General features: G+C 49.6%; 3 protein-coding genes across 13 annotated transcripts; 1 reads left to right on the top strand and 2 right to left on the bottom strand.

The window, feature by feature from the left end:
- Positions 1-2,516: 2,516 nt before the first annotated feature.
- LOC100285269 (17.4 kDa class I heat shock protein 3) lies at positions 2,517-3,203 on the bottom strand. Its single transcript, NM_001158163.2, has one exon. The coding sequence runs from the start codon at positions 3,161-3,163 to the stop codon at positions 2,690-2,692; it is 474 nt and encodes a 157-aa protein (NP_001151635.2). The 5' UTR covers positions 3,164-3,203; the 3' UTR covers positions 2,517-2,689.
- A 1,120-nt stretch (positions 3,204-4,323) lies between these two features.
- On the bottom strand, positions 4,324-14,302 carry LOC100278165 (P-loop containing nucleoside triphosphate hydrolase superfamily protein). 11 transcript variants are annotated; one of them, XM_008647930.4, is made up of 7 exons: positions 12,983-14,302; positions 12,450-12,593; positions 12,273-12,347; positions 12,010-12,197; positions 11,739-11,904; positions 11,257-11,658; positions 4,324-4,808 (listed from the first exon to the last, which is right to left on the bottom strand). In XM_008647930.4, exons 1-7 carry the CDS (start codon positions 13,013-13,015, stop codon positions 4,677-4,679), a joined length of 1,140 nt encoding a protein of 379 aa, XP_008646152.1. In that variant the 5' UTR covers positions 13,016-14,302; the 3' UTR covers positions 4,324-4,676. The 11 variants fall into 11 exon arrangements, 10 of the variants coding, with proteins under 10 accessions (XP_008646152.1, XP_008646150.1, XP_035815153.1 ...); XR_004849695.1 differs by having other exon boundaries at positions 4,326-4,808; positions 11,739-11,908; positions 13,133-14,300; XM_008647928.4 differs by having other exon boundaries at positions 4,326-4,808; positions 13,133-13,447.
- LOC100277643 (uncharacterized) lies at positions 13,441-15,437 on the top strand. The gene has a single exon (NM_001151153.2). It carries the CDS (start codon positions 13,503-13,505, stop codon positions 14,979-14,981), a length of 1,479 nt encoding a protein of 492 aa, NP_001144625.2. The 5' UTR covers positions 13,441-13,502; the 3' UTR covers positions 14,982-15,437.
- Positions 15,438-16,403: the final 966 nt, after the last annotated feature.

Below are 16,403 nucleotides of genomic sequence, written 5' to 3'. Positions count from 1 at the left end.
GAGCCATACCATTTACAATATATACGCCCTTTTAATTCTTCAACCGGAGGAATTATATGTGATAATTTAATATTACCATGCTTAAGTAACTCATCAAATATTTTATCACACTTAGCAATATTAAATGTGAACTCAACTTTCTCCTTTTGTGTTGAGTGCGGGTGAGAGCAAACAGAAGATTTGGCCTTGGAAGGCCAAACAAGCTCAGCGATAGGTGACTTTTTCGGCTCTTGGGGATTGGGTGGCCAACTATATACCGGCCTTCCGCACTAGGGGGATCACGGGTGATTTCAGGTGCTCTGGACGGTCTGACCTGTGCAGTCGGACGGTCTGCGAGTGGACCGGACGGTTCGGTACTATTCCCGAACTGTTCGGCCGCGTCGGGCAACGCCTGCGACCCTTGCGGTGGGCTCTGTGTGATTCCGGACTGTCCGGCGTAGGGTGCCGAGCGGTCTGACGGAGGGCCAGACGGTCTGGGATTGTTGGCGGACGATCCGGCCATGCTCAGAGTTGACCTACCATTTAGTGGAGATGGCGGCAAAGGTCGTCCTAGATATGAGTCCATCAGCACACCAGAATATGGCTGGGGAAACCCATTTATTGCCGATGTGTTTGGCGCAATTCTTTCGACGCCTAATTTATATGATAAAAAATTAGACATGTGAGTTTTTCCTAATGCATGCGCCATCCTCTCTATATCCTCTGTGATACTTTTAATCCGATTATCAAAAGAAATTTTAATAGATGGAATATCATCGGCTGACCTGACATCACCTATCGTGGGGAGCTGTTGCAGCACGACTGACATGTACTCGGTGTTTATCTTCCTCTCTTGGACGACCTTCTGGGGCAATCTACCCTGAAGTGCGAGAGGAACCACTTATCCGCCACCTTGAGCACCTGATCTGTTTGCCGCTGGACCTCCTCGTCTATTTTCTTCATATCATCTTTTAATCTTTCATGTTCAACGGCCAATAAATTAGTCAGCCTTATGTTGCTGTTTGGAGAAGCACCGTTGAGATCTTTAGAATCGGCCATGTAAACCTGATTTTGTAGATCTGCAACCTCTTCCCTAGCGGAGTCGCCAAAAAGTATGTTGGCGCTGAGCAGCGCCAATCACTAGGTGGTGTACCGCCTGGTGGTGCCCTCTACGACCTGGGCGCAGGAGCGGTGTCTTCCCTGCGTCACACCGGATGGTCCGCAGCTCTGGGCCGGACGGTCCGTGACCTGGCGACAGGGTCGTCTTCCTCCTCCTTGCTGGAATTTAGATCTCGTCCCCTGGGGAAAGAGATCTTTAGGTGCTCCGGGTCGACAGGTCACCCGGGGCGTCCTCAGACGACATGGAGTCGCCTAGGAATTAAGAGATCAATTCGAGGAAGAGGTCTTGAGTGGATAACTAGATCTTGCCCCCGGGAGAGGTGAGATCCTAGGGTCGTCTTGGGATCGGCAGGCCACCCAAGACGGATCTAGACGACGTAGAGTTGAATAGGGGTGGAGGTGGATATGCGGAAGGCTACAACTAAAACTACGCTACATCTACTCTTAGGGCAGGAAAAGTAAGTAAAGTAATTGGTTCGATTGGAATATGTTCGGAGGTTTCCAATCGGACGTACCCCTTTATATTTATATGGGAGGAGGTCTGGATCTTTTTCTAAGAGATAGACAACAACTTTCACGCGATTAGATAGATAACCACATACGAGATAGGGATAAACACCGAGTTAATCTAATCTCGAGGCACGTGGACTATCTGAGCCAAAGAATCGGACCGTCCGCTCAATTTGGATCCCAACACTGTGTCACCCGAAAGACTAACCCGTCAACGCGGTACGAGAGTCGAGAAAGCACAAAACTATCATAAGACGCGGTACGAGAGTCGAGAAAGCACAAAACTTGGACGATAAGGACGGCAGAAACACCAAAATCCTCATTATGCCTACAGCTGTTCTTTGGAGCGGAGTAGACATTGCGGAAGCTTGAAATCACAGGTATGCTCGCTCGATAGAACGCAGCGACCAGCGACCAGTGGCCGTGTATCTGGTTATTTTGGCGGCAGGGAAAATGGCCAAGGGGCAAATAAAAATAATAATTCGGAAGAAAATGATGGCGCCCCTACCCACAAGGATCTCACATGTGGCATGGCGCAATCGCCAACCGTCTCATCACTGTCATGGCAGTCGCCCGGCCCAGTACGGCCGAACAAACCTGCTGGGGCTTCCAGGCCGCAGCCTGCAGGCGAGACGTCAGGAGCCAGAGCCGGAGATGGAAAGCAATTGAAGAAGAGAGTTCAATGCGGTACCTGCCCTGCCCATCATTCCGCTCATCCGTCCTTCATCTTCCTCCTCTCCGATCGTCAACTGTGGTACGCGATTCTGTTCTCAGACACCCAAAGGCTACTCGGAGCTACCCAACTGCTCGCGAAACGGAAACCTCAGCTTCTCAACAAGAGAGAATTTGCGAGTCACATCACAATGTTTCGGGTGGCTGCGACAAGCACAGGAAAACGACTGTACAGAGACGAGAGATCTGCCAATTGCACGCACGGTCGGATACAGTCAGTCTTCGATGCAAAGAAGAGGAGCTATGTACAAGCTGCAGGTTTTTGACGCGGACGCACGCACACACAATTGCACAAAGCCATGCAAGCCTTGCGGAGACCGAGAACAAATACCATTACACTGTTACACGCTCATGGCCAGAACTTGCAGCACACGGGCCCGCTGCCGCCGTGGCGCCGCTTCTTGCCGCTGCCGCCCTTCCGCTTGGGCACGGTCACCGTGAGCACCCCGTCCGCCATGGCCGCGCGCGCCTCGTCCGCGGCCGCGTCGTCCGGAACCCGGAACTGCGTCTCGAACGCGCGCGCGCCGGCCCTCTCCCTGCAGTGCCACCTCACGCTCGCGTCGCCGCCTCCGTCGCCGCCCCCCTCCTCTTCCTCGTGGCCCGCCGCCGCGCCGTCGCCGTCCTGCTTGCCACCGCCGCCGCGGACGCGGAGGACGCGGCCGTCCACCAGCTCCACGGCCACCTGCTCCCTGGCCAGCCCCGGGACGTCCATCCTGAACACGTGCGCGTCCCGCGTCTCCTTCCAGTCCGTGGGCGGCCGCGCGCCCCCGGCGGCGTCGGGGAAGAACCTGTCGAGCATCATGCGAGACAGCGCCAGCGACATGCTAGTTTCTTCGTCTTCTCTCGCCGGGGTCTGTTGCCCTGTTGGATTGACGACGGACAAGTGTAGGGAGCTCGGCTAACAAGTTGCTTACTCCTCTGCCAGTCTGCCTCGTCAAATTTACAGAGCGCTTGCTTTATACTCCTACTAGGCGCCAGCGCGGTAGCGGGAATGCGCGAGAAAGATGCAGAACGCGCGCACAGTCAGGCTTCTCATCCTGCGCTGGTTCGTCTGGTTGTCTCTAGAGCGTAGTAGTGCAAGTCGCCACAGGGCACAACCCGCCTGCGCCTGCGAGTTCGAGCTCCTTCGGGAAGCATCTCATCTCATTTTCAGATGAGTGCAGTGCCTGACGAGGGCTCCCAGCGCTGTCGATACCGTTCCAGTTCGGCGCAGGGACCAGGAGTGTGGGCTCTGCCTGGAAGTGAAAAATATCGATTGGATGTTGGATGATCTCAAATCTCAATTGTCCATGAACCTCTTATTTATATAGATGGGGTGGTCTTATCCTAATCAAAACCAACTCCAAATCGTAATCTCCAAGTTTTCTACGGTCAAAATGGCTTCGATTTGGAAAGCAATTAGCTCAAAATAGGACGGGGATACTGGCCTCCCCAGGTCCCAAACTTGCCTGGCCGGTTTTGATGAGGGCTGAGCAGCCACATAGGAAGGCAAACTAGCTATTGAGCAAATGACAAAAGAGAAAATCACGATTCATGAGAACGCTAATGAGCGTTTAGGGTAAACGTTCAATAGCAAGAGGTCTATATATACAAAGATAGCCATAATAATTTTGTGTTATCATTAAACACCAAAACTACTAAATGCTGAAATTATAGTGCTGACGTCTCCTAGGGAGGTGACGCCATGATCAGTTGCAGGAGAAATATTATTGACATGTAATGCAAGTTGACAATGTTCAGTCATGAAATGCAACTATGCAAGTGCTTGTGGAGTTCTCTGGAGAATTGGGAAGAAGGATAAACCTCACGTGGTTGACGGGCTTGGAAGGTAATTATCCAATCAGATTCGGCACGATCAGGGGAGTCGGCATTTGGTGTTGGAATCCACCCATGCAACCACGTGAGGGAGGAAATTAGTCGTTTTGAAAACTTTTGGCTTCCGTTGATGTATGGCGGTCGAGCCTAAAATGTGCTGCAAGTCTGTAAGCTTGGAACTCTTCAGTCTTGTTAAACGCTTTGCTGATAATAAAGTGGGGGAGGGGAACATTTTTTTTTTGGAAAGAGAATCCCCTAGAACACCGTTCTTTCCTGATCACAAAAGCAGTGCAAAAAACTGCCAGTTTACTATTTACTCGAGTATCGCGAACCCCTTCAAAAATAGTAGGACTATGCAGCTTCACTCTGGTTGAAAGTTGAAACGAACAGCACCACAAAATTCAGGCTACGAACAGAAACAGACATGCAATCCCGATGGTCCTGCTCATTAGTCGGCAGTAAACTGCCAATCTGAAGTGGGGTGCTCCAATCCCAGCCGGCAGCCGGCGCCAGCGATTCTGCTACCGGATGCTAACAACGAGGTTCCTGTCAACGAATTTGGCACCTTGGACCTTTCCCTGCATCGTAAGTGGCAATTTTATGACGCGCCTCTGATCTCCAGCTTCGATCAACAGTTCTGATCCACCTCTATACTGCATTTTCAGAAAAAAAAAAAGACAACAGACCAATAACTCCACAGTGTCTGCAGGAACAATCATAGCCAATTAAACTTAATGACTATTAGCCCTGTCCCTTAATTGCTTTCAATAAAAGCAGATATCTTCTCTTTTTCTAAAAAAAAAGACTAATAGCCTTGTTTAACATTCCCTGTGCAGAACATATTGAAAACCAAATATTATAATTAACAGTGGTCCAAACCGGTAGCAAGAACCATTACGCCAAATATTATTGTCAGTGTATGCTATTTTAGGCAGTTTAAGTGGCACGACTGCACAGGCTTGTTACCTTGTGCGCCTGCTCCTTATTTGGTTAATTGGTCCCAATAGGCAATGATCTCCCTGATAGGATTGTGTAGGATTGTTTGCTATGCCTCCTTGCCTATATATACTTGAGCCTTTGCTCCCATTAATCATCATCATATTTTCTGCCAATTCATTGTCTCTCATGGTATCAAGAGTCCAGGTTCTACCTCGGACTCTTGATACCTGGAGCGCCAGCAAGCCTACGACGCAGCCCTTGGCAGAAGAGGAGGCCCGCACCGCTACCCTGGAGTGGCAGCAAGCCTACGACGCAGCCCTTGCCCGCCTCGCCAAGGCAGAAGAGGAGGCCCGCGCCGCTGCCAGCACCCGCGACGTCGCCCTGGTGCACAGATCGGAGGCTACCGCCGCCGCCCTCGCTCCCCTGCTCCATGAGGGCGACTCCTCTGCTCCTGCGCCCACGGACATCCATGGCGCCATGCTACTGCAGGAGGTCGCTGCCCTCCTCCACCTTCATGCCCAGGTCGTCGCCGTCAGCAACATCCGGAGCCTTGTCCACATTGTCCTCGACATCGACTCTGGCCACTACAACCGCTAGTGTGCCCAGTTCTTACCGACCCTTGGCAAGTTCTCCCTACAGGATCACGTCCACCTTGACGCCCCTGTTCCCTCTCCGGATTGGGATCAGATGGATTGTGTCGTCAAGTCTTGGATCCTCGGCTCCCTCGCTGATGACCCCGCCGAGATCGTCTCCTCCTAGGGAGACACTGCCCGAGACACCTGGCTCGTCGTCAAGTCCTAGTTCCCCGGGAACCGGGAAATACGCACCATCCAGCTTGAAACGAGGTTCCACAACTTCGTCCAGGGAAACTCACTATCACCGAGTATTGTCGTCGCCTCAAGAAGACGGCCGATGACCTCGACGCCCTCGGGGACGTCGTCTCGGACCGCACCCTCGTCCTCAATGTGATCAGCGGCCTCAACGAGCGCTTCACCCACGTCGACGCCCTGCTTCGTCGCGCTCAGCCCTAACCCTGGCGAACACAGCAACCTCCTCTGGCCACTGCTCTCGCCGCCACCACCAAGTCCCTGTAGTAGCCCTCCAAGTTCAACTCGGGGGGGGGGGGAGGTGCCAACGGGAACCACTCCAAGAACAGCAGTCGTCACAGCAAGCGTGGCTTCGGCCGGCAGCAGCACCGCCCTAGCGGCGGTCAGCAACAGCAGCAGCCCAAAGCAGTTGCGCCACCGGCCAGCTCTTGGCCATCTGTCTACAACCCGTGCACGGGTACCATTCATATGTGGCCCGACGCACGTCCCCCTCTGGCTCGTACATAGCAGCCTCGTCGTCCAGCAGCAGCCACCTACGGCTCCTGTTACACTGACTGAAGGGGCCGAACAGTGGGCTCCACCAGGGTTCTACCACCCCATGGACAACCTGCCTTCCTGGGACACTCAGTCGCTGGCCTCTGCATTCAGCACGGAGACGCTGCAGCAACCCCCATCCACCGAATGGTACTGACTCAGGTGCTACTTCCCACATGACATCCTTTTCCAACAATCTTTCACATATTTTTTCCCCGTGGTATCCTACTCCTTCATTAATTGTCGTCAGTAAATGGTTCCCTGCTTCCTATGGTCGGCACGAGCTCTACTGAACTACCTCATTCCTTATTTGTTAATAATATTCTTGTGTCCCCACAAACTATTAAGAATCTTATTTCGGTCCGTCAATTTACTATCGACAACAATTGCTCTGTTGAGTTTGACCCTGCTGGTTGTTCTGTGAAGGATCTGCGAACTCGGAACATGATCGTCAGGTGCAATAGCTTAGGGGCCCTATACCCCTTGCATCTTCCTCCAGTTCAGTCTTTTGTCACCAAGACCGCGTCCCCCTTGTGGCACCGCCGTCTTGGTCATCCCAGTCATGAAGCTCTGTCGAAGCTCGCATCAAGTGTCACTTTCAATTTAGAGGATTGTTCAACTTTATGTCATGCTTGTCAACTTGGGCGTCACGTTCGACTGCCTTTCCATGCTTCTCATTCTCGTGCGCCTAATAAGTTTGATCTTATACAATGTGACATGTGGACATCTCCAGTGGTTAGTGTGTCTGGTTACAAATATTATTTGGTCATTCTTGACTATTGCACTTATTATATGTAGACTTTTCCTCTTCGTGTTAAATCTGACACTTTCAGCACGCTAGCGACCTTCATTACCTACGCCTCTACCCAGTTCGGCACCACTTTGAAGGTCATCCAGTGTGACAACGGGTGCGAGTTTGACAACTCCAGTGCTCATACCTTTCTTCTCTGCCAGGGCATCCACCTTCGCATGTACTGCCCTACACCTCACCTCAGAACGGTAAAGTTGAACACATCATTCGGTCCATTAATAATGTTGTTCGCTCCCTTCTGTTCCAGGCATCTATGCCCCCTCGTATTGGGTTGAGGCACTCTCCACAGCAACAGGACTGCTTAACATCCTGCCAACCAAGACCCTTGCCTTCTCTACGCCGCACCTTGCCATGCATGGCACTCCTTCGGCGTATGAGCATCTACGGGTGTTCGGCTGCAAATACTACCCGAACTTGTCTGCCGCAGCTCCTCACAAACTCGCACCTAGGTCTGCCCTATGCGTATTCCTTGGCTATTCCAACCAAAAAAGGACACCGCTGCTTGAGAGCACCTAGAGGGGGGGTGAATAGGTGATCCTGTAAAACTTAAGCTTATAGCCACAAAAACTTGTTAAGTGTTAGCACAATAAATGCCAAGTGGCTAGAAAGGAGTCTCAACAAAACACAATACCACAAGAGATCAATCACAGAGATGACACAGTGGTTTATCCCGTGGTTCGGCCAAGACCAACGCTTGCCTACTCCACGTTGTGGCGTCCCAACGGACGAGGGTTGCAATCAACCCCTCTCAAGCGGTCCAAAGACCCACTTGAATACCACGGTGTTTTGCTTGCTTTTTCTCAATCCCGTTTGCGAGGAATCTCCACAACTTGGAGTCTCTCGCCCTTACAATTGAAGTTCACAAAGAACACAGAGCAAAGGGGGAATGAGCAACGCACACAAGACTTCAAAAGATCATAGCAACAACACGCACACAAGTCGCAACAAGAGCTCGCAACACAACTCAAAGAGTTCGCAACTCAACAAGAGCTCTAGATGCTATCACAATGAAACGAATGCGTGAGATCGATGTCTTGGTGCTTAGGAATGTTGTAGGAATGCTTGGTGTGCTCCTCCATGCGCCTAGGGGTCCCTTTTATAGCCCCAAGGCAGCTAGGAGCCGGTGAGAACAAATCTGGAAGGCCATCCTTGCCTTCTGTAATCGGGCGCACCGGACAGTCCGGTGCACACCGGACAGTGTCCGGTGCCCGATTCCTTTCCTTAAATGGCGAAGCCGACCGTTGCAGATCTGGGAGCCGTTGGCGCACCGGACATGTCCGGTGCACACCGGACAGTCCGGTGCCCTCTTCCGACCGTTGGCTTGGCCACGTGTCGCGCGCAGAATCCGCGGCCGACCGTTGGCCCGGCCGACCGTTGGCTCACCGGACAGTCCGGTGCACACCGGACAGTCCGGTGAATTTTAGCCGTACGCCGTCAGCGAATTCCCGAGAGCGGCTACTTCGGCCGAGGCAGCCTGGCGCACCAGACACTGTCCGGTGCCCCAGACCGAAACAGCCTCTTGGCTGTACACAGCCAACTCTTTTCTTTTCTTTTTCTTCCTGTTTCCAATACTTAGACAAGTATATTAGTACACAAAACCAATGTACTAAGACTTAGAAACATACCTTTGCTCTTGATTTGCACTTTATTCATCCATGGCATAAATTCACATTTAAGCACTTGAGTTGGCACTCAATCACCAAAATACTTAGAAATGGCCCAAGGGCACATTTCCCTTTCACTGCTTCGACCTCTCTTCCAATCGCATCATCATCTCGAGGCATGTCATCTTTGATGAATCTGCCTTTCCCTTTGCTGATCGCGATGGACCAAGCTCTCCTGCAACGTTTGAATTTCTTGATGATCCTAACATTGTATCTGATCTTATTGGACCACCGTGGTGCCCAAGACCAACCGTGGTGGCCTCACTGACCCGAGTTGGCGCTGCCATGGAGGAAGAGCATGTTGCCCTTCTGCAGAATCACACTTGGGATCACATGCCTCCACCACCTCATGCCAACGTGGTAACAGGCAAATGGATCTTTAAGCACAAGTTCAATGCCGATGGGACATTGGAGCAGTACAAGGCGCGTTGGGTTCTTTGAGGATTCACCAAGTGCCTAGGTGTGGATTTTTCTGAAACATTCAGCCCAGTGGTAAAGCCAGCTACGGTTCGCACGGTCCTCTCCCAGAAATGGCGTGTACACTAGCTTGATGTAAAGAATGTCTTTCTGCATGGAACCTTGTCTGAGACAGTGTACTGCGTTCAGTCGTCTAGATTTGAAGACCATGCACACCTAGATCTCGTTTGTCGACCGAACAAGCCCCTCTACAGATTGAAGCAGGCTCCTCGCACATGGTTCAATCGGTTTGCCACATATTTGCTCTCCCTTGGATTTGTTGAGGCCAAGTTTGACACATCACTATTTGTCTTCCAGCGTGGATCTGACACTGCCTATTTGCTGCTCTATGTTGATGACATCGTCCTCACTGCTTCCTCACCGACCCTTCTGTGTCGGATCATTTCGGCCCTACAACAGGAGTTCTCCATGAAGGATCTTGGTGTGCTACATCACTTCTTTGGTATGCATGTTCAGCCCTCAGGTGATGGCCTTCTCTCTCAGAAGCAGTACATGGTGGAACTTCTTGATCGTGTAGGGATGTCAGAGTGCAAGCCTTGCCTCACTCTGGTTGATACAAATCTGAAGGTTGCTTCAGCAGATGGTGCGCCGGTAACTGACGCTTCGGATTTTCGCAGTCTTGTTGGTGCTTTGCAGTGGTTGACATTCACCCGACCTGATATTGCCTATGTTGTTCAACAAGTTTCCTTCACATGCACTCTCCCCGGGAACCACACCTTGCCACGCTGAAACGAATTCTATGATACATTTGTGGCACCCTTTATCTTGGCCTCCTGTTGTGCCCATCTACAACGACTGATCTTGTGGTCTACATTGATGTTGATTGGGCTGGTTGCTCGGATACGCGCAGGTCAACCTCGGGCTATACTGCGTTCATGGTGACAATCTCATCTCCTGGTCCTCCAAGCGTCAAAACACCGTCTCTAGGTCTAATGCTGAAGCCGAGTATCACATTGTGGCTAATGGAGTTCCAGAAGCCACATGGCTGCGCCAGCTCCTCCTGGAACTCCATGCTCCTCTTCGCCGCGCAACACTGGTGTATTGTGACAACATCAGTGTCGTCTACATGACCTCTGAACCCATCCAGCATCAACGCACCAAACACATTGAGATTGATCTACACTTCGTCAGAGAACGGGTTGCCGCTGGTGATCTTCATGTCCTACATGTGTCAATGACATCACAGTATGCCGACATCTTCACCAAGGGCCTTCCATCCTCTGTCTTCACCGAATTCAGGACCAGTCTGAACGTGCACAGTGGCTGACGATCTGATTGCGGGGGTGTTAGCATGTGCCATTTTAGGCAGTTTAGGTGGCACTACATTGGCTTGTTGCCTTGTGTGCCTGATCCTTATTTTGGTTAATTGGTCTCAATAGGCAAGGATCTCCCTGATAGAATTGTGTAGGATTGTTTCCTATACCTCTAATTGTGTAGGATTGTTTCCTTTTCTAGAGACATCCTTGCCTATATGTACTTGAGCCTTGCTCCCATTAATCATCATCATATTTTCTGCCAATTCATTGTCTCTCAATTATAATCCATCAGTGGCTTGAGAAGGTCCGGTTGCAAGAACCATTACGCCACTTAATACTCATTACTCGCTAAAGTACTGTTGATACAATCACGTGAAGACAATTTGAATGTACCAATGTGGCTGCTCGTGTGGTCTCATCTAAATATTATTCAAGATGTTCAGATCGAAAAACTTCTTGTCTTGTCTGTTGTCTTTATGCTCGAGTGAAGGCTAAAATTTTACAGCAAGAAAACATGATTTATGGATAATTAAAACTACTAGACTTCTGATGGTTACACAACATATGAGAGAGAGAGAGAGAGGTCGTCTTACTTGATATAGCTTGATTTCAGACTTATCAAAGCCTGGCATGAAGAGGGTTACAGATTTCTGAACAGAATCAAAACTGACTGAAGGGTACACCCAGGTGGACGCATTCCTCAGCTGTTCCTTTGTATTTTGGCTCAATGAGCTTAGTGCTCTGCTCCAATCCACGGAAGAATCATTCGGGAGAAATGGCAGAAAAGACAAAGACAACGGCACGAACTTTTGAGCAACTTCTCGGTGCATTTCAGAAGGGTCTTCAGTGTATCCAAATGCCCCACATATTTGACCGCCAGCTTGAGTGGTACAACCCCAATACCGCAATGCAGAGGATACAGAGATTGATGTCCTAGGATCCATGATAAGGAAGCATGCAAGTTTTGAAGGATCGGCAAACCATACTGAGATTTTCTACAAAATTTAGCAACTTTTTAAGTAATATCACAAATTAAATGCATTGTATTTAGTTAAATGAAACCAGGAAAATTTACCTCAAGTAGTTGTTCAATTTCATTCCATATCTCTGTACTAAGTCTCCCCTCACTAATTTTGCCATTTGGCCTTGCAGAATCATATATTAGTTTCAGTAATGAAGGAGAAGCAAGTCTTCCGATGTCAGTCTTCTCAGCAAGGTCCCTCACATACCTCAAGTAAGATCTGACTTTTGTGGAGCATAAAACTAAATTTAGAATCCAGCCTTTTTAAGGGAATTCAGAATCCTGATTGAAGTCAAGATTATGGCCAAACTAGGAGAACATATACCTTGCCCGGTCAGCAGCACCTATCAGCCGTAGAATTTCCTCTGTATTGTTGCAATCATACACGATCACATCAAATTCTGATTGTGAATTACTCCTTCCAGATGAAAAGAAATTAAGGAGCTTCTGAAGAGCTAAGACTAAACAGATCGAATCCATTCCAGGTAAAACTCCAAGCTCCTCTCCTACAATCTGTCACAAGGAAAACATCAACCAAAATGAATGTTTTATCCTCACCAGACATGTTATAGCAAAGTAATAACCTACCCCTTCAAGGATTCCTTGAGTAAAATTGACCTGGGCGTCTACCTTCTTCAGTCGGTCTAGGGGTTCAAGCAGCAACTATGATTCAACAAGAAAACATTCTTCAATATCGATACATATTCCAGAATAGCACAAGTTTAAATTCTAAACATGTGATTTTTTTTCAACAAAGTATTTTACCTTACCAGTCTCCAGCTTTATGGCCGAGAGATTGGCCACACACTCGGTCAGAGAATTCCCAATTTTACTGCCCATCAAGTGCTCCGCAGTAGGATCTTGGGACTGAACAACCAGGCATGTCTTGAAGCCTTCACTTGCATAATACTACAATATGAGAGAACAAAACAGAGGCAATTTGTTCATGACCAACATAGTGGATGACTCATACTCCCTTCGTTCCAAATTACTACATCAGTTCATGAATATTTGTCGCCTGCTAGTTCATTTTTGAATTAAAACGTGACAAAAAAAAGAACGGAAGGAGTACAAGATGTTTTGTCTTTTTAAAAGTCATAGCTTTTACAAATATATGTCATGTCTAGATACATGTATATGTTATATCTAGATTTATAGTAAAAACTAAGAATCAAACAATTCCAAAACGTCTTACAATTTAGAATAAAGGAAAGTGCATTACAACATATCAGAACCACGCTCTAATAAGACAAAGGCTTTAATTTTTACAATAGATATATTCAGCTCAAAGCTTTTACCCACAGCATCATTGCTGTTCCCCAGAGCAACATTGCAGATTTCCAGTCGAAGTCCTCGACGCGGCAGCGAGTTCACACCAAAACTAAGATTTGTCATCAAAATAATGACAAATACGATCAAGGGATAGAGTCACGGAGCAAATTTGCCACCTGAGCGGCGATGGTGGCCGCGGTAGTCTTGCCGGAGCCGCCCTTCCCGAGGAAGGTCACCAGCTTCGGCGGCGGACCGGCGCCACCGGAACTGGCGACGACCACACGCTGCCTGCGACCTCTCCGGTGGGGCACAGCGTGGGCATGCCTCGCCGAGACGACCAAGGACGGCGCCATCCGCCGCCGACGCGGCTTTGCCTCGCGATTTGGTCAGGGTTTCGGAGGTTCCTGTTCGGGTCGACTCGACTCCGCCTTAGTTATTAGGATAAGGGTCAGGGTCAGGACATAAAGATCTCCACTCCAGTATCCCCTCCCCGTCCGACTTGCAACCTCTCCTGAATCCCACCGATCACGCGAGCTCCCCGCCGCGATGTCCGATCACCGAGCGAAGCGGCCGTCCGACGGCGCAGCCACTGTGGCATCGCCGGCGGCGAAGCGCGCCCGCGACCCGCCCGCGCCGGCGTTACCCACGAACAAGGAAGCTCCCGACATGGCCCCCAAGACCCGCATCTTCTGCGACATCCTGGCCTCCCGCGCCGACGACGAGGAACTGAATGCCGAGCTCGACAAGGCCGACATCCGCGTAAGCATCGCTGACGTCGAGCAGGTGCTCCGCTTCTCCTACGCGCACCCGCGCGCCGCCGCCGCCTTCTTTCGCTGGGCGGGATACCGGTACCTCGGCCACGAGCACTCCCCCTACTCGTGGAACCTCCTCGTCGACATCCTCGGTAAGAATCGCCTCTTCGAGCCCATGTGGGACACAGTCAAATCTATGCAGTCGCAGCAGCTGCTCTCGCTCGCCACTTTCGCCTCCATATTCTCCTCCCTGGCGGCGACCCCCGGCGGTTCCCCGCTCAAGGCGTTCATGGACATGCCCCGCTACGGCATGACCCGCGACACGCCGGCGCTCAACTCGCTCCTCTCCGCGCTGTGTCGTGCCAACCGCCTCGACGACGCTCGCGCCGCGATCCCAGTAGCCCGCGCCGAGGCTGGCACGCGCCCGGATGCCGACTCCTACGCCATCCTCCTCGAGGGCAGCGAGGCCGCCGCCGACCTGCGGGTTGCGCGCGAGGTGTTCGACGAAATGGTGCAGGCCATTGGATTTTATCCTGACAACGTGCCTGCCTATGACTCCTTCCTCACTACGCTTGTTTCAAGTGACTCCTCCACGGCGCTACCGGAAGCAATGGAGTACCTAAATGTCTTGAGCAGGCACGGCTGTTCGCCAGGAGAGAAGTTCTTCCGTGCTGCTCTTGCTGCACACCTTGATGCACGACAATTGCGCGGAGCCATGAATCTCTGGGATGACTTTGTTGGGCGTCGAGGACTCGTCCCAGATATGGAAATGTACAACACAATGATCAAGCTGCAGGGCAGTCTCGGGCATGCTGAGCTGATAGTGGGTTATCTCGACGACATGATCTCCAATGGAGTCTTCCCTGATACCAACACATACAATGTGGTCCTCCAGCTTTTGTTGAAGGGAAAGAAGCACCGAGAGGCAGCCGCAATATTTAGCGAGATGGTCAAGAACGAATGTTGGCCAAACGAGGGAAATTGTTCACTTGCACTTCGCATGTTTTTGGATACACACTATTGGGAGACTGGGATCAAAGTCTGGTGCTGCATGGTGGAGAATGGCTTGCCACCTTTACAGGAGTGTGGGAACATGCTTGTAGCAAAGCTGAAGGATGACAGGCTACCTGAGGCATGCAAATATGCAGAAGACATGATTGATCGGGGTATCAAGTTGAGTTCAGCGACACTGTCCAAGCTGAAGCAGCGCCTGCAGAGGATTAAGAAAGGAGAGATCCATGATCACCTGCTTGCAAAATGGAAGGCACATTAGTTTGTTGTGCTCCCTCGTATGGGTAACCTGGTGCGATCTCAGTGTTGACAATGAGGTTGAGCCTTTTATCACTCTGCAACGTTTCAAACAACAGTTGGAAGTCCCTTTCTAGTTTCTACATTGAAATTATCATATTAATCAGCTGGAGCATTTGGGTCTCAAGGAGTGAGCTGGAACATCTTCCAAGAAATTCTACCGTCTGTATCAAATGGCTAAGCCTTTTTCAAGAAAGAGTTTGCCCAGGTTATCCATAGAGCATAGAAGAAATATTTCCTTGAAGAATGACTAGAGCGTCAGTTGTGGTCTTTTTTAATATCTTTTGTGTCCTTTTTTTGTTTCATGAATTTTGTTGCTTGCAGCTGTCTGGCTGCAATTTAGGTAGCTGTTTCTTTTATGTATTTGCATAATTATCAATGCAACATTCTAGGCGTAAAAGTGCATTCTGACGTACCAGGTAAAAATTGTTTGGTTTCTTGACATTTTAAGCTCCCAGCACGTCTTCCGTTTGGCATGGTTTCGGCAGTTCTTTCTTTTTCCCCTTATGACGCAGTTTGCTTATTGAAAATTACTCGCGGTTGTTCCATTATTGCCTTTGGGTGAGAATGTGAGTGATTAAATCAAAGTTTAATCTATATATGGCAAGCTCTTCTCTATAAAGTGTATTAAACATCCCAGGTTATAGAGAGAGCAGGGTGATGGACCGAATGTCCATCACCTAGACCAACCTAATCGATACCCGATGCGCTAACCTCCTGCACCGTGATCATCCCACTTTAGGCCGTACGGGTATGCAATTCGACGTACCTGATTAGCCCGCAATGCCCTAACAACCTACCATCCCACTTTAGGCCGTACGGGTCGCGTATTGAAATGAAGTGGATGAATTTTGATTTACGATAGATTTAAACCAACGGTCTTGTTCGTTTCTGCCGGATCGGTGGGTCGGAACGATTCCTAATCAGATTGCTTCTCTAATTTATATAAACTTTGATTAAGTGGAACGATTCCGGGTGCAATCCGACACAAACGAACAAGGCCTCAATATCATTCAATCCACATGGATTAACGGTGAAACGAACAAGCCTTTAACGAGACACACCTCACCCATTAAAGTGTGTCCAATCATAATAAAATAATGCAACGATTGTTATCATGGATTAACGGTGAAACGAACAAACCTTTAACGAGACACACCTCACCCATTAAAGTGTGTCCAATCATAATAAAATAATGCAACGATTGTCATCGCCAAGATGTTAGTAAGCATATTAGTTTCTTGCTTCTTCCTTATCCTTATTGAATTGATTCAGAGAGGATGAAGAAATGTTTTATGCCTTATTGAGCAGCCATAAGAAAGATAAGCATCATCCCTTTTTAATGCCTCAACGTCTACAAAATTAAAATTATTTATTTATGAAAAAT

The sequence above is a fragment of the Zea mays genome, chromosome 5, assembly GCF_902167145.1.
Source record: "Zea mays cultivar B73 chromosome 5, Zm-B73-REFERENCE-NAM-5.0, whole genome shotgun sequence".
NCBI lineage: Eukaryota > Viridiplantae > Streptophyta > Magnoliopsida > Poales > Poaceae > Zea > Zea mays.
Note: the sequence above shows the minus strand (reverse complement) of the source record. Positions and strands in the feature narration are given on the sequence as shown.

Excerpts from the sequence above, each read along its gene's own strand:
- LOC100277643 (NM_001151153.2), top strand. The coding sequence starts at position 13,503 with ATGTCCGATCACCGAGCGAAGCGGCCGTCCGACGGCGCAGCCACTGTG.
- LOC100278165 (XM_008647928.4), bottom strand. The coding sequence starts at position 13,309 with ATGGCGCCGTCCTTGGTCGTCTCGGCGAGGCATGCCCACGCTGTGCCC. Across the intron at positions 12,348-12,449 it reads TAAAGCTGGAGACTGGTAAG|TTGCTGCTTGAACCCCTAGA; the intron begins GTAAAATACTTT and ends GTTGAATCATAG. Across the intron at positions 11,905-12,009 it reads GGTGCTGCTGACCGGGCAAG|ATCTTACTTGAGGTATGTGA; the intron begins GTATATGTTCTC and ends CACAAAAGTCAG.
- LOC100285269 (NM_001158163.2), bottom strand. The coding sequence starts at position 3,163 with ATGTCGCTGGCGCTGTCTCGCATGATGCTCGACAGGTTCTTCCCCGAC.